The sequence below is a fragment of the Babylonia areolata genome, chromosome 3, assembly GCF_041734735.1.
Source record: "Babylonia areolata isolate BAREFJ2019XMU chromosome 3, ASM4173473v1, whole genome shotgun sequence".
Classification (NCBI taxonomy): domain Eukaryota; kingdom Metazoa; phylum Mollusca; class Gastropoda; order Neogastropoda; family Buccinidae; genus Babylonia; species Babylonia areolata.
Genome location: NC_134878.1, coordinates 37,783,211 through 37,808,228, shown reverse-complemented (window position 1 = coordinate 37,808,228; position 25,018 = coordinate 37,783,211). Strand labels below are relative to the sequence as shown.

Here is a 25,018-nt window from a genome sequence, read left to right as displayed (position 1 = left end):
AAAAATCCAAGCTTTTTATGTATTGAGTATAATTTCAAAATGTAATGTTTAAGATGAGAAAGATCAGTTCAAAGCAAACTAAGTCCCCCAACAGAGTAATTTCCCTTGTTTTACTGTCTGCACCAAAACAAAATAACTATAAACAAAACTTCCATGCTTAGCAAAAGAAGTTCCTGTTTGAACAAAAAAATGATAATAATGACAGATCTTTTGTTGGGTCGAATATCAGATCAAAGTGCCAAGTTTAGAGAATACAAAAAATATAAATATGACAGTAAACGCATTATACTCAATACATAAAAAGCTTGGATTTTTTTTTAAAGTGTATCACAAGTGAGTCTTGAAGGCTTTGCCTCTCTTATTTATATTATACACATATCATTTATTACATTATACATTTATTATACACATCATTATATGTACATAATTTCATATTGTTATATTATTTATGTTTATGACTTGATCCACTAGGTGGGCTACAAGCACTGGACAAAGAATGAAACAGTGAGAGAAAGAACTGCAAGAGGATGTGAGTGTGTGTGTGGACGAAGAGGGTGAGCTGATGGTGATGGTGGCACAATAATAATCATGAAGGTCTGTATGCACTTGCCTACTGAAAGCAACAACAAAAAAACAAAAATCCATCCAGGATTAAAAAAATAAAAAGTCAACAGGCAAATCCACACATATTTGGTGCATAAAGGAATACACTTGATAAAAAAATCCAATCATCAAGTCAAGAATAAGACCAACAAACTCCCGGGATCCCCACGGGAAGAGGTGAAGAAGGTGGATGGGCCATGGAGGAAATGAAACCAATGACACATCATCCACACAAGGCAGTGGCCACACTAGTATCACAATGTAAATAGCATCCGGTCAGGGTGTTTCTTCCATGTCCTTCTGACAACAGACCACAGCAATGTTCAAGTGTCCTCAGACTGACAATGATGCAGTGGTCATTTCATCAAACAGCACCATCCTTCTTTGACTAATGGTCAAGATAATGTGGAGATACTGGACTTGGTGCTGGTACCAAAATAAAACAATATTTAGACAAATATATGCATACATATATATGTAGAGTTCGTAGCAAACGTACTAAACAGCCACCATGCTGTGCATCCCCTTTGTTCTCCTCTCATATCTCCTTCCCCCCTTATCACTTTATCATTGTCATGATGATGATGATGATGATTATTATTATCATCATTTTGTTGTTTCTGTTGTTTATTTCTTGTTTACTTTTTTCACCTTTCTATGTTTGCCTAAAGCTACTACAAAATTTTTATCTTGAGTTAGTAGCAAACATGCTCAATAGTAATGATGCAATGCATCCTATTTCTCCCTTCTTGTCATTTCTGATAGACATAGCAAAACAGTAAACTAATAGATAAACGGGAACTAGATTGAAAAAAAAAGTCACAATCAATGTCTCTGAATCTGAAAAAACACTAGCTCTGATCAGTATCATGTAAAATGAATAGCTGCCTTGCAGTATGCATGAAAGCGTTTCTGCAATAGGACCAATAGCCCATAGAAATGAATGTATTCCTGCCTTTTTCTATGCATGTTCTAAAAGGTAGGGGAACTTTTCTTCTAGATACAATTCGGAAAAACACATTCCAATCTCAATATCAAACCAATCTTTATAGTTTCAAAAAGGAATATACATAATTTTCATTAAATCATTAAAAATAAAGTAGTAATATATACATATACATACACATAAACACTTTCCTAAATTCACAAACATGTGCACGTCTGCACTCAAATAAACACTCACATGCACACACACAGACACACACTCAGAATTGTTTTTAAAAAAATAAAGTTCGTACATACCTTTTGGTCTTCTGGAGCTGCAACACATCAAACCAAGTCATTATTTGGTTGTAAAAACAATGCACATCAACCAAAGAAATAATGATATCATGAAATTATATTTCACCTTCCATGGAAACAGTTATACTTAGGGTGCATTACATGAGTATATCAGAATAAAAATTACATTGACATTCTTTTAAATTACTTGAGACATTCTTATGACCACCCCTCAACTAGTAACCCTTCGAACATGGTCCATTCAATTTTTTTTTTTTTTTTTTTTTTTTTTTTTTTTTTTACTACATTCTAGTTAAATCAGTATCCACTTAAAAAATATTCATATACAGTAAACACGTTGATGATGCAGTTAGTATCACTGTATGTTTACTGTCCAGAATCTGTATTTCTTTTCTTTTAATTGTGAACAAGAAAAAATGAGGCTATACTGTCTTCAAACCCAACATTTTATGGAATTGGATCCGGACAGACACACACACACACACACACACACACACACACTCACACACATGCACAGAGACAACCAAACACCAAACACCATGTTATTACATAGACTCACACTGTTTACACAAGTGAGTCAATAAAAACTATAGCCTCCTGTAGATGAAGATGTTCCCTGACACTTTAGGACGCCCTACTACTTGGCAAGAGAGTTCACATACATGTATTTCAGTGTATGTATACTCACATGCCAATCCTGGTAAAATTGTAAACTTTGTCGCCAGTCATCAACATGACTTTAACGCAAAGGCACCTGACTCAATGATAATTCATTTAGTGACAATATTAATCACCACTCTCTTGACATAACAGTTTTAGATATTTACCAACAGGTTTCAATACCAATATCCAGAGACAAGACCATTGACCTTTTTTGCAGGGATACAGGATACCTATTCATCTGTAGAGATACCATCCACTGGAGGCTTGAATCCACTACCTGCTGCACATGATGCTATTTTATGGACTCCTTGTATGTCTGAGACCAGGATGGTATGTGACTGGTCAGCTGATGCCATTGCAACACTGAGTTTTCTTGAAAGTGCAGACTGAAATGTGTTTGTTGGTGCTGGAGATGGGTGTGTGAACAGACAGATACTGTGACAGAGTACATCCAATGTTTCGAGGACTTTGTCATTCGCAGTGAAGAAATTAAATTTTGTTTCCCAAACAAGAAACCATGGATTACCAAACAGATAGAAGCATTACTTAATATGAAGAAAAGAGCATTCTGAAGCAAAGATAAGGATGAGCGAAAGGAGCATCCCACAATAAAGTGAAAACAGTCAGAAAAAGGTAAAGCAGAATGTAAGCACAAAATAGAGGCAGAATTAACAGGTAATACAACAAAAGGAGTTTGGGAATGGGAAGGGCTGAGTTTGATGAGCGGTTAAGAAATGGAGAAATGGGATCAGTAACACATTCACCTGAGGAAGCAGCACCAATATTTTCTGATTAGATTAATAAAGTTGTACTGAACTGAAATATAAAGCTATTTAAATAAAAGCTTTCAGAAAATAAACTGTCTCTCTCTCTCTCTCTCTCTGCCCACCCCCAGTCCCCTGGTTTTGAATTGTGGTCCATGGCCAAAGTTCATTAAAACAATTTTATTCGTTCGTTCGTTATCTGTGTGTGTGTGTGTGTGAGTGTGTTTATATGTGTATGCATGCGCATATGTGAATATGACTGCGCATGTGTGTGTGCAGATGTGTGTGTGCGTATGTATGTGAGTGTTCCTCTTAGGCAATTGTAATGTGAAAGGAAACTAAATTACCACTTTCGTTTGACTCTGAAAAATACAGGAAGAAGTGATGTTCATGTTTAGTGTTTGATAACTGAGAAACAGTTGACATATAATGGTAGTTTCATAATTCATGTAAAATTAGCTGAAACCAAATATTCATACAAACATACAAGCACACACTCACACATATCCCAATGTATATGCATTAAAATAGACAATCACACACACACACACACACACACACACACACACACACACATGCACACACACACATGCACATTCTCACTCTCAAACAGTCACACACAAACATACGCACATACATATACATCAGGGTTCGAATTTAGCTCTTTTTTTGGAGTGCCAGTCGGGCATTCTGGACAAAACATTTCAGTGCCCAATTGTGGTTTTGGGTGCCAGCATAATAAGATGAAATAAAATCTCTGATTGAGTTATAATTTGCATTTGTGTTGATGTTTGGAAAACCGCATTCAAAATGTCCACACGCCTGAACCCCATGGGCCTGTTGATAGCAAGGATTAACATATTTCTCTGCATATGGTCGTTTATTTTCTCATGGGAAACATCGTTCGTCGCTAATGCACCATGAACGTCAACATCCGATCACACATGCACAAAGATGCTGCTCCGCAAAGCAAGCTGCAGCAGGCGACACATTATGCTTCGACTGACCGCGTTCAAACTTGCTTTCTTGGTGTGTCTTTCAATTAATTTTCCTTCGCCTCTACTAATTTTTGAGTGCCAACTGGGCATTCTCAACAGAAAATTTGCATGCCCAAGCCAAATTTTCGTAGCATTCACACCTGGGCACCCGCTATATTCGAACCCTGTATATAAATGCACTTGTAAATGCACACACACATGCATTTTTCCTCTTAAAAAAAAAAAAAAAATTCAGGAACTATATCATTTAATCTAATTGATGTATTGTTTGATATTCAGATTTACCTCACTCTCTCTATCCCTTTCACAAACACACGCACATACACACACACACACACAAACACTAACCTTTGAACCCAAAGAGTGTATAAACTGGTCAATGACTAGCCATTTCTCTTGACTCTGTGCCACCTGCCGACCTTTCAATGGCTCCCTTATCCTGACCTTGACCTCCAACTTGCCCCCAACAGACTTGCGACCATCCGCCAGCTGAATATGACCAAAACACTGTGTGAGTACATTGGTCTTGATACATTTGGACTTTGTGAATACATTGGTCTTGGTCAGACTCACTGACATGCTTGCCTGCACATGCACCAACATACTCACATGCTTACACAGGCAAGCATGTACATGCACTAACAAACACACAGAGTACAAATGATGATGGAGTCTCCCGTCGGACTGATGGACGAGTAGGCAGGCAGGCTTATCTGTCGGTGTGTGTCCTCATATGGGAGAAGAGGCCGATTCTGGATGCGAAGCACTTCCAACAGGTGTTGCAAGGGAAAACGTCTCCAGAAGTTGAGCCCTGCTTCCTTCACTCACGCTTCTCCTTAATGGCCAGCGTTCTCTTGTTTTCAAACGTCTTTATGCCACTAGAGCACAGCATCCTCCAGCGAGGGCGGTCAAGGGCATCAGTTTCCCAGGAAGTGATGTCTATGTCACAGGCTTTGAGGTTGTCATCAAGGTGTCCTTGAAGCGCTTGCAGGGTCTTCCAAGTTTGCGGTGGCCTTCCTTCAGCTGGCCATAAAAAAGCATCTTCAGGATACTGCTGTCTGTAATGCGGACAACATGTCCTGTCCAGCATAGCTGGCACTGGATCAGCAGGCATTCGATGCTGGGCAGGCCACTCCTCTCTAGGACCTGGAGGTTGGAGACCCTGTCTTGCCACTTTATGCCGAGGATCTTTCGTAGACATCTCTGGTGAAACTGCTCAAGTTGTTGAATGTCACGGCGATACGTCGTCCATGTTTCACAGCAGTACAACAAGGTGGTCAGCACAACAGCTCTGTAGGTTTTGATTCTGGTACTGAGCCTGATGCCTTTGTTGTTCCACAGCCTGTTGTTGAGTCTGCCAAAGGTGGAGCTGGCCTTGGCGAAGCACAGCGTCACTTCTGCACCAAGGGCTCCGTTGCTGCATAGGGTGCTGCCCAGGTAGCAAACTTGTCAACTGACTTGATCTCTGTGTCATCGATCTTGATTGCAGGTGGGGGGCAGGCACTGGTGTACTGTGAGCTAGCTGGTTGGTACATGGGCTCGGTCTTGCTGAGGCTGGTGGTGAGTCCAAAGTGCCTGCAGGAGGTTGAGAACCTGTCCACAATGAACTGCATGTCCTCAAGGGTGCGTGCAGCAAGCGCGCAGTCATCAGCGAAGAGGAACTCTCTCAACAGTGCCTCAAACACCCTGGACCTGGCATGGAGTCACCGCAAATTGAAAAGTTTGCCATCTGTGCAAAACTGAATGTAGATGCCCCGGTCACAGTCTTGGAAGGTGTCAATCAGCATGGCAGAAAAGAGAATGGAGAACAGTGTGGGTGCCAGGATGCATCCCTGCTTTATTCCATTTACCACAGGGAACGGATCCGCCATGTCAGTATTTTCCTGTACTCTCGCCTGCATGCCATCGTAGAATGACGTAATCAGCTGGATTAGTCTCTCTGGGCAGCCAAACTTTAGGAGGATCTTCCACAGACCATGGCAGTTCACTGTGTCAAAGGCTTTAGTCAGGTCTACAAAGACCATGTGGAGCTCCTTGTTCTGCTCACGGCACTTCTCTTGCATCTGGCGTACAGCAAACACCATGTCACATGTTCCCCTGCCTGAGACGAAGTTGTACTGTGCTTCAGGGATGACTGTGTTGGAGACATGGTCAACCAGTCTGTTCAGTATGATGCAGGTGAAGATGTTGCTGGCGATGCAGAGGAGAAAGATTCCACAGTGGTTATCGCAGGATGTTTTGTCTCCCTTCCGTTTGTAAATGTGGACAATTGAAGCATCCTTGAAATCCTGGGGGACCTCCCCTCTCTCCCAGATAGACTGGAACAGGGCGGTCAGCTTGTCTGTCAGCACCTCGCTTCCATACTTGTAGATGTCAGCCTAGATTCCATCCGCATCCTCGTAAATGTGATCCTGATGCCGTATATGCAGTGTGTTCTGGAGCTTGGAGATTCCAGAGTCGTTCTCGTCAAACCAGTCTTTGTGGCTCCTCTGTACAAAGCCGAGTGTGTCAGCTGCTGCTGTGTACACAGCATCTCTAAAGGTGCTCCATACCTCTTCTACATTAGTCGATGCAGGAATTTCTTGGAGAGCTGCTTGGATTTGCTGCTGCAGCACATCCTTGGTGATAGGGAGGCGGTGGATGTTCAGCATGTGCCACTACTTGAAGCAGGGGTGCATCCATGTGTTCTTTTACTTGTCCACTTGTTGGAAGGTGTTGGTGATGGTCAGTCCATGCTGCGCGCAGAGCGAGAGCAAAAGCAGTCTGTGAGTTGCATTTGCCAGTGCCGTGCTGTCCTAGACTTTTGGCCACGAGGCGAAGTCCACGCTGACACAGGCATTGAAATCCCCAAGGATGATCAGTCTGTCCTTTCTGTCTACCACTGACATGGTGCGGCTAAGCTCCTCGTAGAAAGCTTCTTTGATATCATCAGGGTTGGTCATCGTCGGGGCATAGCAGCTGATGACTGTGGAGAAGCAATCCTTGGACAGCTTCAGACGCAGGGTCATCAGCCTATCGTTTATCCCATGTGGGAGGCTGTCAAGCTGTCGTGCAAGTTTGGTTTGTATGGCAAAGCCCACGCCTGAGGTTCTTGGGGTGCCATCTGGCTTCCCAATGCAGTAGAAGGTGTAGCCCCCTCCAACTTCCTCCAGCTGGGTTTTACCGGCAGACCTGGTTTCGCTCAGGGCTGCTATGTCCACCTGGTAGCGATCAAGCATTCTAGCAATGAGCGCTGTGCGTCTTTCTGGTCTGTCGTCTGTCTTAGAGGGTGCAAACATTCCAGGCACCCAGAGTCAGGGCATGACTCCTGGTTCTTTTCTTCTGTTGTTTTTGACCGCTAGTGTTGGATGTCCAAGTTGGTGCGATTTCCTACTAGGTACTAGGTGAGGCAGGCTTTGTTTAGGGATCCTTTTATCTCCCCTTCCCCATGTGGGAAGAGCAGTGCTATCCCTAAAAAGGGCTGCTCTGACACTGTGGGAGGATACAGGCGCCGCATCTACCCCAGTCTACAGTGGACGACCATCACCTCACAGCCACCTGCGTGCCGAGTCGTGACTAGGAACTGCCAGCAGCATCCTCTGCCTGTCCCCGTTACCACTTCTCCATTGCCACAGGGCTTGGGAAAGCTGGGTGTTGAAGGGCTAGCTCGTCGTTCGACATTAGCCTGGTTGCCTGACCAGCACAGGTGACTTTTTTTAGTGAAGAGGAGTTGTGCAGTCCCTTCCCCACTCTCTCACCTACCGACGCTCACAGTCCCACAGGTGCAGATACTGCCACGTGTAGGATGGCCTCGGCAGGTGCAGGTTTTTTATTCAGAGTTCTGTCTCCTAGGAGGACTTTCAACCAAGGACAAGAGCTCCAGAGTTCAAATACAGACAGACAAACAGACACACAAAGGCATGTTCACGCACACATAAACATTCAAAGATGTATTTATTCTATTGTGTAACACATTTTGGAACATGAAGGACATAAAAGGAAATTTTCTTCCTAAAAAATACATTTAAGTAACATACTTAACGTGACCCACTACTGCAGACTCCGGCAGGGGTCTGATTCCTGTCCTGTGCAAACTACTACCCGCCTATGCGGAGAAAATGAAAGTAGCTACGGCCTATAACCTCCCGAAGTAGGTTACCTCCCCTGTGCATCCCTGGCTAGCACCCTCTTTTTACGGCAATTCGCTGCAACCAGCGCAGCGTGCAGGGAGAACAGAGAGCGGGGAGGAACGGGAGGGTCTAAAATGTGGGTCACGGTAAGTATGTTACTGAAACGTAATTTTAGGAAGAAAATTTCCTTTTAATTACACATACTTAACCGTGACCCACTAGTGCAGAATGGCACGACTAGGTGGAGGGCTCGTCTGTTCTATTGTCAGTGCACTGTGATGGCCTGTTGTGTGACCACCACGGAGGCAACGCCTCTGGAGCCATCATCCCTAAAGTGATAGACGTCCCTCAAGTAGAATTCAATGAAGGTAGCAGGGTTTTTCCAGCAAGCAGCCTCCATGTCTTGTAACCATGCTGAGTGGGCAAAGGCAAGGGAAGAGGACCATACTCTGACTTCGTGAGCTCTGGCTGAGGGGGCATGCGCTAAGGGGTCTGAGTTTGAGTGGGTGAGCTGGTGACACTGCTCGCCAGGGGCGATGGGGCTCAGAGATAGGGTGTACTGTGTCACCTAATGATATTGGTGCGGGCAAAGAAGACTGAGGCCCGCAGCTGTATAGTGGGAGAGGTCTGTGGACCACAGCTGTGTTGATAAATGTAGTGCAAAGAGAATCGGGTCAGTGTGTTGAATCCACACTGTACTGAGAGCCCTTTGAATCAAAGGAAGGGAAGGAAACACGTACCCTATAGGGTTGTCTCACTTGAGTGCGGTTGAGCGTCAATGCAAGGAGGTGCACATGTGGCTTGATCTGATGATTCCACATCGGTTGTGGGCTGATAGTGGAAGTGATATATGTGTTTAGAGGAAACTGTGGCATGAGACAGAGGTTGGCCACCATGTTGGGCTTACCTTAGGCATGACAGCCAGATCTGTAGAGCTCCTCCGTGAGAGCTGACAGGCGATGGGCGCTCCCCCCGCCACTTTTTGTCGTTGCCAAAAAACTGCACTGGCATGTTGCCTATGCATAGAATGGCAGACATTTGGCAACAAGAGACTTGAGGTGTCTCTGGGACAAGGCTGTGTAATTGCCCAGGTAGGTATCATCACGAAGGGGCATACGGAAGGCTTGGTGGCTTCTCTACCTGAGTGTGGCATGTTGGAGTAACCTGCAGAAAGTTGTCGGCAGTCAATGGCTGGGATGGATCAGGCTGTGGAGTGCACTTCATGTCCCCACAGGTCACTGAGTCTCATTCTGTGGTGGAATTCCTAATGGAAGAGGTTTCCATGGGGAAAATTTTCGCTGAAGGTTCTTTAGTGAGAAAGGGGACCGGATCCATGACAGGCCTCTGGCTGTGTGGTGCGCACTAAGTCTGGGATGGAGCAGGGTGGGGGCAGGGAGGAAAGTGGCTGTAGATGTGTTGTACTGGCCATTTACATCAAATCACTGATCTGACATGCGTTTACAGTATGGCCAACAGCAAAGTGAGAGCTGTATTATCAGTGGTTTCTTAATTGCAAAGGGAAATCATTTGCAGCTTAGTCTTTCATGAAGGACTATGTCTCTCACACTAGAAGTCAAATTGCACTGGGACTTAGTGCTGTAGCCTTGGGGGCTAAATAGCGTTTGGGATCCGTCCCAATGGTGACAGTCCTAAGGCCCTCTTGATCGAGGGAGTGGGGATGCAACTTTGGCAAAACACTCTCTACTATAAATTGTATAATCGAATTCCAGCCCAGATAGTCGGGACAGCAGTTGCCTGCTCTGCTGATCTGATGGTCATTGTCGTACACGACTGATTATCATATACTGGTCCTAGGAGGACACCAGTCAGCATGGGTAAACCAGGAAACAGCTGCTGTGTGCTTGGGGGATGAAGGTGTCCACCATGCAGGTTCTGCTGAAATGTAAGGAAGCCGGAAGGAGTTGATGGGGTCTTGTGGTGCAACCATGTGTCTGAAAGACATGGTGCTTGCTTCTGAAGTGACAACAAAGTCATCCTCTGACAGGCCCTTGACTGAAGGCTGGGGCTCCATGATGAGATATCCTGCCTAGGCTAGAAACCCTTGGAAGTGTCTCATTGGAAAGACAGTGCTTGAGAAGGAATGGCCATCTGTAACCACAGCAGTGGTTGTGTGTTGAGGCTGAAAGGATCGGGCAGGGAAGACCAAGTGCAGAAAGTGCTTTCCAACACCAACTGTTTGAGACGTCGATGCTGGATCTCTGTTCAAGCAAGGTGATGGGCCAAACTAACGGGTTTGAATGTGGCATCTGCCATGCTGGTATGAGTGGGCAGAAAGGTACGCCCCTGTGGCTAATGAACGGTTTGTTGTGCTTTGTGAGACGCATCCGTCCTCGTCAGCATGCCTCTCTCCCGAGTATAGAGGAAAACAATTATTACCCAGGCCTTCTGCTACCAGTGAGGAGTGCAGTTTTTGGGCCTGCATGGGAGGGCTGGCTAGGATGAAATGAAATGAAATTATGGTGCTTAGAGCCTCGCCGACCACTAAGGCCATCTCAAGGCTATCGCCGCGTCAATTACTACTACAAGGCTAAAAAAAACAACCAATTAAAACGAGTCACCACTTCAAACTTTCCACTCCAAAGTTTAAAAAAAAACTTCCATAGTTTAAAACCTTCAAATCTGGTTAAAAAGGTTCACTTCTTTTAAGAAGTCCATCAGCGCCCACGGAGGGACATCACGAAACAAAGTCTTCAAAGAAACCGCCGTGTAATGTCTGCGTCTAACGTCATGCAGATCCCAACAGTCAAGGAGCACGTGTTTCACGGTGAGAGGCTCGTCACAGGGAACGCATCGAGGGGCCTCCTCCCCCTTCAACAAGTAAGAATGAGTAAAAAAAGTGTGCCCCGTACGCAGTCTGCACAGCACAGATTCCTCCTTTCTGTTCTTCACCCCCGAAGGGAGGGTCTCCCCCAGGTCCGGACGGATCTGGAAGAGCTTGTTGTCTATCTGGGTGTTCCATTTCTCTTGCCAAAGATCTTTAACGTAAGAATTGACCTTCCGCTTCATGTCTGTATAGGGTACCAAGGATCTGGACAATTCTTTCTTTACAGCGTTCCTGGCCAGCAGGTCCGCCCTTTCGTTACCACGAATGCCAACATGTCCGGGAACCCAGGCCAACACAACCTCGTATCCTTTCTTCGTTGCGAGAGTAAAAGTTTCATAAAATTCCAGCAGTTTGGGATGAGTGATATTCCTGCAGGCGATCGCCTCCAGGGCTGATAAGGAGTCGGAAAAGATCATGAATCTCTTCTGTTTGGAAGAGAGAACCATTTTTAACCCCAGGACCAGTGCAGTCAGTTCCGCGGTGTATACCGAGCTGTCAGACAGGATGTGTTCCGTTGAGGGCCGGTCAGGAAAGGCGGGACAGAACGCAGATGCGGCGACTCCGTCCTCTGACTTGGAACCGTCAGTGAAGATGAAATGAAATGAAATTATGGTGCTTAGAGCCTCGCCGACCACTAAGGCCATCTCAAGGCTATCGCCGCGTCAATTACTACTACAAGGCTAAAAAAAACAACCAATTAAAACGAGTCACCACTTCAAACTTTCCACTCCAAAGTTTAAAAAAAAACTTCCATAGTTTAAAACCTTCAAATCTGGTTAAAAAGGTTCACTTCTTTTAAGAAGTCCATCAGCGCCCACGGAGGGACATCACGAAACAAAGTCTTCAAAGAAACCGCCGTGTAATGTCTGCGTCTAACGTCATGCAGATCCCAACAGTCAAGGAGCACGTGTTTCACGGTGAGAGGCTCGTCACAGGGAACGCATCGAGGGGCCTCCTCCCCCTTCAACAAGTAAGAATGAGTAAAAAAAGTGTGCCCCGTACGCAGTCTGCACAGCACAGATTCCTCCTTTCTGTTCTTCACCCCCGAAGGGAGGGTCTCCCCCAGGTCCGGACGGATCTGGAAGAGCTTGTTGTCTATCTGGGTGTTCCATTTCTCTTGCCAAAGATCTTTAACGTAAGAATTGACCTTCCGCTTCATGTCTGTATAGGGTACCAAGGATCTGGACAATTCTTTCTTTACAGCGTTCCTGGCCAGCAGGTCCGCCCTTTCGTTACCACGAATGCCAACATGTCCGGGAACCCAGGCCAACACAACCTCGTATCCTTTCTTCGTTGCGAGAGTAAAAGTTTCATAAAATTCCAGCAGTTTGGGATGAGTGATATTCCTGCAGGCGATCGCCTCCAGGGCTGATAAGGAGTCGGAAAAGATCATGAATCTCTTCTGTTTGGAAGAGAGAACCATTTTTAACCCCAGGACCAGTGCAGTCAGTTCCGCGGTGTATACCGAGCTGTCAGACAGGATGTGTTCTGTTGAGGGCCGGTCAGGAAAGGCGGGACAGAACGCAGATGCGGCAACTCCGTCCTCTGACTTGGAACCGTCAGTGAAGATGCCTTGAAAGGTGGGGAATTTGTGGCACAGTTCCGAAAAGTAGGTTCTGTAGGCCAGAGAACTGGTGGTGTCCTTACGGTACGAGGCCAGATCAAATCGGACCTCAGGTGTTGTAAAGGTCCACGGGGGGCTGTCAGGGAACTTAGAGAAATCTGAGATGCCACCGACATCCAGATCGGCATTTTCCAAGTGCGGCTGAATGCGGAGTCCGAGAGGAGGTATGCAGTTTGGGTTGTCTGTAAATTTCTTATCGAAAGGGTTGTTGAATACAGCATCGTAAGCAGGGTTTGTAGGTTCCGAAAACAATTTCAAATAATAGTTCAGGGTCAGCTTCAGTCTGCGGTTGGAAAGAGGCGGTTCCCCCGCCTCTGCATACAGGCTGTGCACAGGGGTGGTGCGGAAAGCACCCAAGCTGAGACGGAGCCCTTGGTGGTGTACAGGGTCCAACAGTTTCAGGTAGGACGGTCTGGCCGAGCCGTATACAACACTTCCATAATCCAGTTTGGACCGGACCAGGGCTCTGTAGAGGTGCAAGAGAGTCCTCTTATCAGCACCCCAGTTCGTGTGTGCCACAACTCGGATGATGTTCAGGGCTTTTAGGCAAGATATTTTCAGCTGTTTAATGTGGCTGAGAAAATTCAGCTTCTGATCGAAGACGACCCCTAGAAATCTGGCTTCCTTGACCGCCGGGATGGTGGATGTTCCCAGACGGATTTCAGGGTCCTGATAGAATTGGCGAAAATTATGAAAGTGGATGCATTCAGTTTTGGAGGACGAAAATGTGAAGCCATTCTCCTCTGCCCAACACTGGATTTTGTTGACGCAGAGCTGAAGCCGTCGCTGGATGCTGGCGTACGTGCTGCCGGTTGCATATAAAGCAAAATCATCCACGAACAGCGAGCTGTCCGATCCTTTCTGAACGGATTGAACGATGTCATTAATTTTGATGCTGAACAGAGCAGGCGACAGGATGCTCCCCTGCGGGACACCCAGCTCCTGCTCGTGAATGTCGGACAGGGTGGTGCCGACTCTCACCTGGAATTGTCTGTCTTGTAAAAAATTGTGGATAAACTGAGGCAGGTGTCCTTGGAAGCCGAGCTTGTGCAAGTCGGAAAGAATACCAAATTTCCACGTGGTATCGTAAGCTTTCTCCAGGTCAAAAAATATGGCCACCACATGTTGTTTGTTGACGAAAGCATTTCTTATCGTGGTTTCCAGACGAACCAGATGGTCAACGGTAGAGCGATGCTTGCGGAAACAGCACTGTTCCTTCGCCAGAAGGCCGTCGGTCTCTAGTTTCCACATCAGTCTACCGTTGACCATCTTCTCCATCAGTTTGCAGACGCAGCTGGTCAGTGCAATTGGGCGGTAGTTGGAGGGGTTCGAGGGGTCTTTTCCCGGTTTCGGCAGCGGGATTATGAGGGCTTTCCGCCAGGAGGGTGGAAAGAAGCCTGTGACCCAGATGTGGTTATAAACTTTAAGCAGGGTGTCCAGACAGGTTTGGGGAAGGTGCTTTAGGAGTTTATAATGGACTTCGTCCATTCCTGGACAGGAATCCGTACAGGTCTGAAGGGCAGATTTAAGTTCGTTCATTGTGAAAGGAAGGTTGTAATTCTCTGTGTTGTCGGAAAAGAAGTTACATGGTGTTTTTTCTGACAGGTTTTTGGTTTTAAGAAAGCGAGCAGATTTGTTAGCAGATCTCGAGTTCTGTTCTATTGTGGAGGCAAGCAAATTGGCAACTGCTTTCTTCTCTGTGACCAGAGCGTCTGAAAGTTTAAGATGGTGGAAGGTCGGGCATGCGTTTTTGCCTTTAATTCTTTTTAAAACCCTCCACACTTTCTTCTTGGGTGTGTTGGAGGTTAAGGAAGAGCAGAAATCTCTCCAAGACTTCCTCTGGCTCTTTTTAAAAACATACCTGGCTTTCGCCCTCAGCTGTTGATGGGTTCGAACGCTATCGGACTCCGGTCTCCGAAAGACGCGTCGCTGCGCTCTCTTCCGAGACTTGCGGGCCTCCCGACATTCCGCGTTGAACCAGGGCGTTCTAGGGACCTGAGGCTTGGAGGTAGACGATGGGACTGCTGCTTTGGCGCAATCTAAAACGATCCGAGTCAGAGCGTCAGCAGGGTCCTTGCTTTTCAATACTGTTTCTTCCTGCAGCTCCGCTCTTATCTTGGTGGTAAAAAAACTCCAGTCTGCCTTGTCGTAGTACAGGCGGTCAGGCAGAGAGTCACCTTCTCCATCTGTGGGGCGGAGGACGACAGGAAAGTGGTCACTCCCGTGCAGATCGTCGTGCACTTTCCACTCGTAGTCCAGGACCAACGATGGATCGCAGACCGACAGATCTAAACACGAGAGCTTTCCAGAGGACAGATGCAGGTAAGTGGGAGACTTGTCGTTAAGACAACACAAGTCCATGTCAGAGAGAAGGTTTTCTAAGAGAAGACCTCGGGCTGATGTCATCTCACTTCCCCAGAGCGGGGAGTGTCCGTTGAAGTCGCCCAACAGTAAAAACGGACGTGGGAGCTGGTCGACCAGGTTCATGAGGTCCTGCCTCAGAACACGGACGGAAGGGGGAAGGTAGAGAGAGCAGACAGTGATGGTTTTCTCGAGCGTGACTCTGACTGCCACCGCCTGTAAAGGGGTGCTTAAAAGAACTGTACTGTATAAAAGGGACTTTCGAATAAAAAGAGCGACACCTCCCGTCAACCCCTCTTGCTTCGGTTGAGCGGGTTTAAAAACGGAGTTAAAACCAGAGAGAGATAAAACCTTGCCATCTCTTTGCAGAGTCTCCTGCAGTGCCAGCACTGAAGGTTTCAAAGCACGACAAAGCAGCTGGAGTTCCTGGAAGTTGGCATAGAATCCCCGGATATTCCAGTGGATCACTGCCATTAAAAAGGTTTTAAAAAAAAAAAATAATAAAGCAGCAGCCTATTCCATCGCTACCCCCTGCTCCTCCACTTGCGGTGGCTCAAGGTCCGCCAGGATGGAATATTTGTTCTTTGACATAAATTTTTCGGGTTCAGACCGGGTCGGAATATCCACCACCTCGGCCCCTCCCGATCCCGCCGTGGCCGCAGCCCTCCCCTCCTTGAGTTTTGGAGGTGCGGGGGGCTTCCGGCCACTTCCGCCAGCCCGAGGGCCAGGCAGACGAGAGGCGGGGCGAGGGGGCCCGGGGGGTGGGGTGGGGCGGGAGGCGGACAACGTGCCTCCGCCCGAGGCTTTTCTCTCCCGCCCAGCAGCCCCTGAGGACTGCCGCGCAGGATGGGAAGGGGTGGACACAGCGCCTCCACCCAAGGCCGACGGTTCCGACGAGGCGGTTAAGTCGTCCGTCTGCGTTCCTGTGGACGTCGTCTGGACTGCGACGTCCACCGTCCCGGATCTGACGACAGAGGCATACGACGTCCTAGGCGACGCGGCCTCCACCTGTTTCCTTGCCTCAAAGAAGGAAATTTTCTGTTCTGTCTTGACTTTCTGAATTTGTTTTTCTTTCTTCCAGGCGGGGCAGTCCTTCGATGAGGACGGGTGGCCACCTCCGCAGTTCGCACACAGGGCTGCACTGACGCAATCGCCCTGGTGCGCCGCCTTCGAACAGGTGCCACACGCCTCTTCCTCCTTACATCTGTCTCTCACGTGTCCGAATTTCTGACACTTAAAGCATCTCAGAGGGGACGGTACGTACAGGCTGACATTAACTAGCAGGTATCCGACCCGAATGTCCTTGGGGACATCCGGGCAGCAGAAGGTGAGGAAGAAAGTGTTGGTCGGGACTCTGTCCGACCCCTTCCTCACCGTCACCCTGTACACATCGGTCACTCCCTGAGAGGACAGTTCGCTCTTGATCTCGGCCTCAGACACACCTTTCAACTCCGGGCATCTGATGACTCCCTTAGAGCAGTTGAGACCTTTGTGAGGGGAAATCTTCACTGCCCTATCCACGAAAGTGGTCGCCTTCAGAAGGAGCTGTGTCTGTCTTTTGGATTCTGTCTGTACTAAAAACGCTCCGCTCCTCAGCCTCTTGATGGATCTGAGCGATCCTGCCAGGCACTGAAAGCCCTTCTGGACAGCGAAAGGGCTGAGAGCTGACAAGGGCTTGTCGTCATCAGCGCCCTCCATCACTAGCCATGATGGCCAAAAACCAGAGGTCTCGACGACCTCCGACTCAGAGTCTGAGTCGTCCGTTCCCTGTCGTCGTCTTTTTCCGAGTTTGGGGGGGTGTATTTGTTTAGGATTCATGTTGAAAGAAAAATGTGAATTCATCCCTCCCTTACCCACCCACCATGGGGTCCAACTTAGGGGCCAGGGTCAAGGGAACACCAGCTTGACCCCTTCCAGGTTTCGGGAGGGATATACAACCAGCAGCCCAGCTCCAACGTGCTCCCCCCCGATCATGCCCAGCTCCCGGGGACAGAGAGCCGAGCACTACGGGGGTTACCTTCGTCAGCCACTAAACTGCCAGTCTTGACCCAGCCCCACGAAGGGGTAGCCGATTGACACACACGGGCCAATGTGTGCCGCCTGTCTTAGGAGAGGTCCGAGCCAAAGGGATGTGTTGAGAGCAGCGTGCTCTCTCAATCCCCAGGATCTCATTCCCCTCCATCACAGGTCGCGCCGCACGGCAAACACGGCGGGCCTAAAGAAGGCCGCAGAGAAAAAAAAAAGAATGTGGAAAAGAAGGCTTGATGGGGAGCTGAGGACAGAAAAGAGGCGGTAAAAAGAAGAACAAAGAATAGCGAAAGGGACAGTGGGTCACGTTTAGTTTGGGCCTCACTCACGACCTGTTCGGCATGGGAAGCCCTATCAGGGGCATCAGTACAAAACCACCACTTATTCAGCCCTAACAGCTACGATGGCTATGTAGGCTGTCAATTAAGACCTGGGACCAGAGCACCAAACCCCAAGAAGCACTGATGCCCCCGCCGACATAGCTCGCTCGATCACTGGCCACTAAGCCTCCCGACCACGACAAGGTAGTGACCCTCCCGGGAGTGGGTCAGGAGAACACCAGCCTGACCCCCTCCAGGTTTCGGGAGGGGCTGGCTAGGATGTAGAGCCTGTGTGGAATTGTTGTCACAACCAGTGGTGCAAACCAAGGATTGTTGTAGGCAAGGGAGGGAAGAAGGGATGCCTTACAAACTTGGAAGGAATGAAGGGCATGTGTGTCTGGAGTGGCACCTCTAAGTTGGACTGCCTCATCCCTCCTTGTACCAAGTTAGGGCATCTCTAGCCCTGTGGGTGAGGAGGGAGTGTGTGTAGGTCCCTTGGGGCCAGCTACAGTAGAGATGTGGATGTGGCCAGGAGCATATGTTCAAGCTTACATGAGACAGTTGTGTCTCGGTATGTAGTAGTCCTCCAGAATGGAGTGAGGAAACTCTATACTAAGATGTGTAGAAATATGTACATAGGATGTACATCGACTTCAATGAGAGAAGATGTCAGGGAATGTGACCATGCCTACAGATCAATGCACGAAAAAGAACACATGCACAAGCATATATGTAGCAAACATGGATACGCTCAAGTAAATGGGAATGTGAACTGAAAAAGTAATGCAAAATGTCAAACAGATATGTACCCACACATGTGAAGATTGTGCCTGTATGTAGACGCACAGTCCTGAGCCTCATGTGCAGAAGTGTGCAAAACAATATGCGCATATATTGTTGAGATAGAAAATCTCAATGTATAGAGAAAGAAGTGTAATGGTACCTGTCGATATGGAGAATGTATGAACATATTGCCGAAACGCACGCACATATATATATACTGAGATGTGCGTGTATGGATTTGTGCGTGTACACTTTTAAAAATTTTTATTTATATTTATGTATTTATTATTATTATTATTATTATTATTATTATTTATTCTTTTTTTAAATTATTTTTTGTATTTATTTAATTTTTTTATTCTTTTTTTTTTTTTTTAAAGAATACATCATTAACAATAACAAATGTATTATTGTTTCTGTTTTATTTCATTGTTATTGTGTTTGTCAAGAAATTAATAGTAAGTGGATTGGTTCCTTGCTGAGCAATATGTTTGCAATTGCTAGGGGGTGAAGAGCCTAAAAGATTGAGTGGTACATAGCCTGAGAAACAGAGGAAGGAAAATAGAGGTTGTCAGTAGCTGATAGGAATTGCTGCATGAAGCCCTCAGGTGGGCAGCAAGGTCCTATGAGAATGCAAAAGAACATCGCTAGTGGTCAGTAAAGGGGGCTGGAGTGACTTGCTGTGTAAGTGCAAGGGAAGTAACTGTTGCCTGCTGCCCAAGTTTCAAAAGCGGAGTTGCCTCCCTTGACGCCGCAAAAAATTGGCGAAGTGGAGGAGGCCTCTTTAGCACATATCCCCTTTATTATGCTTCCGTACTGTAGATGGAGGAATGTAATGTCAAGTGTGGGAGTCCGTGGTTCGATGCCACCATAACCAACACGGGTGAAGTGGGCCACAAGGGAGGTAATCACATCCCTTGGTGCCGTGGTCAAAGCTGAGAGGAGGTGCAATTTTGTGTTGCATGTCCGCTAGCAGACCACCTTCTTCCTAAGTAGAGGGAGGGCTTCCCCGTCCGAATCAGTCGCCACTGGACGCGAGACGGTTGAGGGCATGCCACATGACGGAGCCGCAATCTGTGGCCGCGGACATCATGTAACATAGTATGAGATGCTGATTGTCAGTTGGGGCTTGTGTCTGAGCCACCACTGGTTGGGTAACAGCAAAGTCCAGCAGTGTGGCAGTGGGAACTGCCACCGCCGAGGTTGGAGGGACCATGCATGCACCTGCGGTGTGGGCGGGGGCAATGCCGGTGCAAGGGAGGTAACCATGGCGCTCGCTGGTGGGGGTGCCGAAGCGGGGGTTGCCTCCCTTGAATTTGAAAATCAGAGCGAGGGGGAGGGTGCACACATGTGCGTGTCCCCTAGTGGGTCATCTTCCTCCCTACCTAGAGGGAGGGCTTCCCTACCCAAAACAGTCCGGGTGTGGACTCGAGATGGTCGGGGCATGCCGCATGAGTTGCGTGCGATCTGTGGCCATGGCCTTGCCCATGGACATATGGGATACATATATAGCGAACCGAGTGTGCGAAGTGGAGGACGTTAAGTCCGTGTTGGATTCCCTGAGAGGGAGCACACTTGTTCCTTGAAATTGTGGGCATGGGGAAAGAGATAGAGGAGGGCCACTCGCACACTGCCGACTGGCACGGATCGATTGAATGAAGAGAGACACCACCACTGACCTGAATATGATGAAACAAACCCTGAGAAGCCGCCGGAGGAGGTGTAGGAGTTGGTGGAGGTATGGAGTCGACCGGAGGGAGCGGAGGCAGTGGAGGAGGTGGAGGGTTTGCGTTGTAGACGAAGCCCGAGGTTGAGGGCCCAGTGTCAGATCATATCCTGTCAATATGATGGACTTTAGGCCTGTAAGGCCTATTGCCCACTGAAAATGGGGGGAAGTGAGAGTTCCCACAATTGTATTGAGAGATTTTTATAATTTAATAGTGCGCAAGGCTTATTAATGACGCAAGGCTTAATTTCTGCCCCAAATACTGTACCTGTTGTTGAGAGAACCTGAGGTAGAGGGCCCTTACGATTGAGACTGCACCATAATTTTAGCTCGATTGGCCAAACGAGCTATGTAAGTTTGTGACCTGATGCAAGTCTTCGTCAGATGCAAAACATGAGTCTCAAAGAATCGATAGACAGGCATAAATATGAAAAAACTTAGCCGTATGAAGAGCACAGGATCAGGAGTCAAGATGGCTGCCCGAAAAAGAGGGCACTAGTCAGGGATACACAGGGGAGGTAACCTACTTCGGGAGGTTATCGACCGTAGCTACTTTCGTTTTCTCCACATAGGTGGGTGGTAGTTTGCACAGGACAGGAATCAGACCCCTGCCGGAGTCTGCACTAGTGGGTCACGGTTAAGTATGTGTAATTAAACCAAAATTCAAACATGCCAGCAGAAAATTGTGTGGCAATGATTTAGACACATGACTGACATCTGATTTCAAATCCCAATTCAACAGTTAACAATTTATTGTAATTTTCAAGTAATTTGCCAAAAACTGAAAACAGACTGAACATAAGTACACTCTTGCGTATTGAGCTTGTAAACAAGGCAGTGGTGTCAAGATAATGGAAAAAAATATCATCTTACATTCTGAAAATTACAGTTTTTAATGGGTAAATGATAAACTGGTTTCTTTTATGGGAAATCACACACACACACACACACACACACACACACACACACACACATATGCATTCACGCATTCAGTCCACATAAGATCAATCATTAATTTCTTTTCCCCTTTCAACTTACAGAATTTTTTAATGGAAATAATAACATGTTGTTGTTTTTAAACAGCACACACTGCACACATTCTGTCCTTTGCATTGCATGTTGTCAAAATGCAATGTGTAGTCTGATCCCAGATTAATGCAGAGTCTGGCAAAAACAGGGAAGTAACTCACGTCAAAACTGTCATGTAGCGTACAGTTGGAGTCCAGTGGCCACAGCTTCACTGCAGCACTGCCCAGCAACTGGTCTGCTTTGAAGAAACCTCTGAAACACATAAAAACAAACTTCTGGAATTCCCTGTGGTTGACAAACCCAGAATGAGGAAAAAAAATAAGATGATATAGGATTATGGAAGGAATGGAATGAATGAGAGGATGAGGAAAAGAAAGCAAAGAAGTGGAGAGATAAGAGGAGATGGAGTGTTGTTATCATTGCTTTTGCCCATCTGACCACACAGGGGCACATCAGAGCTGAACAGACTGTAACTATCAACGCTGTGGGACCTGAAACATCACATCAGAGCTGAAAAGACTGTAACTATCAACGCTGTGGGACCTGAAACATCGCATCAGAGCTGAAAAGACTGTAACTACCAACCCTGTGGGACCTGAAACATCACATCAGAGCTGAAAAGACTGTAACTATCAACCCTGTGGGACCTGAAACATCACATCAGAGCTGAAAAGACTGTAACTATCAACCCTGTGGGACCTGAAACATCACATCAGAGCTGAAAAGACTAACTATCAATGCTGTGGGACCTGAAATATCACATCAGAGCTGAAAAGACTGTAACTACCAACCCTGTGGGACCTGAAACATCACATCAGAGCTGAAAAGACTGTAACTATCAACCCTGTGGGACCTGAAACATCACATCAGAGCTGAAAAGACTGTAACTATCAACCCTGTGGGACCTGAAAAATCACATCAGAGCTGAAAAGACTGTAACTACCAACCCTGTGGGACCTGAAATATCACATCAGAGCTGAAAAGACTGTAACTACCAACCCTGTGGGACCTGAAACATCACATCAAGAGCTGAAAAGACTGTAACTACCAACCCTGTGGGACCTGAAACATCACATCAAGAGCTGAAAAGTCTGTAACTACCAACCCTGTGGGACCTGAAACATCACGTCAAGAGCTTAAAAGGCTGTAACTACCAACCCTGTGGGACCTGAAACATCACATCAGAGCTGAAAAGACTGTAACTACCAACCCTGTGGGACCTGAAACATCACGTCAAGAGCTTAAAAGGCTGTAACTACCAACCCTGTGGGACCTGAAATATCACATCAGAGCTGAAAAGACTGTAACTATCAACCCTGTGGGACCTGAAACATCACATCAGAGCTGAAAAGACTGTAACTACCAACCCTGTGGGACCTGAAACATCACATCAGAGCTGAAAAGACTGTAACTACCAACCCTGTGGGACCTGAAACATCACATCAATGCTGAAAAGACTGTAACTACCAACCCTGTAGGAACTGTGAAATATCACACAAAAGAATCGGAAAAGAAATGAAGGCACAAGTTTTATTCATACACATAAACCGCAGACATGCCTCTGACACTGACCATTCCATCAGCTTTTTTGACAAAGGATTAGAAAACTAACCTAAACATAAACAAAATTACACACATACTAAAGAATTAATATAATAATAGGCATACAACAAAAATTACTAACAGTCACCTCATACATCCAAGGCACAAAAAAAATACAACATGGTAATAGTGCCCATATAATTAAGTCCAGAAAAATGCAAAAAGTCTTTCTTGACAAGAATATAGGGGAATGGACCAGCAATGTAGAAAATAAGGAAGAAATGACAGAGAGATAAAGAAAAAAACACAAAAAAACAGACACAACAAGAGTGATAGAAAGGAGGGAATGTCAAGCACAGAATTTCCAGAAGGTGGGGATGCTGTTTTACTGAAAGGGCCTCATGGAGGGTAAGGTGCACTGCCAAACAGAGAGAGACAGAATCAGACTGGGACAACATAGTTTACAATATGAATCAATCAGATGATTTCCTTTGACAGATTATGCCAACTATATCTTCTGTTAAAGGTCAAATTGACTGATCCATCAACAAAGTCATAAACATCTTGCTTTTATCAGGTCTTTTGCTTTTGTGCGAAAACTTTGCTCTTTGTTAATATGGGAGAAATAATTTTAAAATCCATTAGAAATTTCATCTCTGATCTTTCTGCGAAGGAGAACATTAAATATGACTTTCAAGCATTATACCTCTTGATGAAGACATTTAACTTGATCCCTTTCCGTTCAACAAAACGTGTGAAACTCCTGGATTTGCGGTCAATTTGTAGCTTGAATGACTCACCATACTCTGTAGACAAAAAAATTAAACATGTTTGGTTAAGAGGGATCTTTTCAAAATGAAATATTGCACACTTTTATCAGAAGATAAAAAAGAAGAAAAACTCAGTGCACTGTACTATATAAAGACAGTACAGAAAATAAAAACATATACAAAATACATACACTAAAATTAAGCAGACTCCACAGATAAACAAGCACACACACACATAAAAGAGCTATGGTTCTCCCCATTTTAGGAGAATTAGGAAGATTCCCTATTAGCCTCAAAATAATATGTCAAGTTATTGGCTGTTGGATACACATATTAGAGCTTCCTCAAAATTCACTTGTATACACAACATATAAAATGCATGTATCATCAAACAAATAAAAATGTTCAGTGGCTGCTTTTCATAAGAAATGTATTAACTAGCACTGGATTAGATCATGTTTGGAAAAATCAGTTCACTTTTAGTGTTAAAAGATTACAGTATGCTATATCCAAGAAGCTTGAAAATGAATATGTAAAATTTTGGAAACAGAAACATAACGGTTCATCTAAATTAGAATTTTACAAGAACGCTGTGACAAATCATAAAATTGAACCGTATTTAAAGAATACAGCAAATACACAACACAGGAAAGCACTGACCATGTTACGAATCAGCGCCCATTACTTACAAATCAAACAGGGAAGATATAAAGATACACCGAAAGAACAAAGACTGTATGATACTTGTAACAGTTTTGAAGATGAGATTCACCTTAGACAATTGTGTAAAGTACAATACTTACAGACACAGATTCCTAATCGATATATGTCGTCCAAATGCAAAGCCTAGTGAACTGTTCCTTCTACCAGAATTACAACCAAAGCTGGCAAATTTTGTTCACGAATGTTTCTCTTCTTAATATGCTCATGTTTATGTTTCATTGTGTCTTATAAACTTTTAGGGTTTATTTGTATTTGTATCTGTAGTTCTTTTTATTACAACAGATTTCTCGGTGTGAAATTCAGGTTACACTACAGCACCACCCATTTTTTTGTATTTTTTCCTGCGTGCAGTTTTATTTGTTTTTCCTATCGAAGTGGATTTTTCTTCAGAATTTTGCCAGGAACAACCCTTTTGTTGCCATGGGTTCTTTTATGTGCGCTAAGAGCATGCTGCACATGGGACCTCGTGTTATCATCTCATCCGACTGACTAGCGTCCAGACCACCACTCAAGGTCTAGTGGAGGGGAAGAAAATATCAGTGGCTGAGCTGTGATTCGAACCAGTGAACCAGATTCTCTCGCTTCCTAGGCGGACGCGTTACCTCCAGGCCATCAATCCACATGACAATAAAAAGTATTCTATTCTATTCTATTCACACAGAGACCCCTCCTTGACCCCCCCCCCCCACCACCACCACCCCCTGGCCCCCTCACTCTCACTCCACACACACACTGAAGTCTACAAACAACTGATGAGCTGGAAAAGAAAACCAAACAGAAGTGACTTCTCCTGAATAAGCAAACACTCCTTACTCCAAATACACAGATTATACACACAAACCCCAGTGAGAAGAACATATGAAACAGGATCTACCATTTCAGTTAACA

General features: G+C 45.8%; 1 protein-coding gene across 4 annotated transcripts in view; it reads right to left on the bottom strand.

Annotated features, from left to right (window-relative positions):
* Positions 1-342: 342 nt before the first annotated feature.
* LOC143279972 (coiled-coil and C2 domain-containing protein 1-like) overlaps positions 343-25,018 on the bottom strand; it is a 69,754-nt gene continuing 45,078 nt past the window's right edge. For 2 of the 4 annotated variants that reach the window (XM_076584361.1, XM_076584363.1), the window contains exons 16-20: positions 23,344-23,443; positions 21,257-21,347; positions 4,619-4,759; positions 1,846-1,862; positions 344-1,029 (exon numbers count right to left, since the gene is read on the bottom strand). In XM_076584361.1, coding sequence (XP_076440476.1) covers positions 999-1,029; positions 1,846-1,862; positions 4,619-4,759; positions 21,257-21,347; positions 23,344-23,443 — 380 coding nt within the window. In that variant the 3' untranslated portion in view covers positions 344-998. Of the gene's footprint in view, positions 1,030-1,845; positions 1,863-4,618; positions 4,760-20,043; positions 20,177-21,256; positions 21,348-23,343; positions 23,444-25,018 lie in introns of those variants that run through there. The other 2 variants (XM_076584362.1, XM_076584364.1) reach the window with 2 other exon arrangements.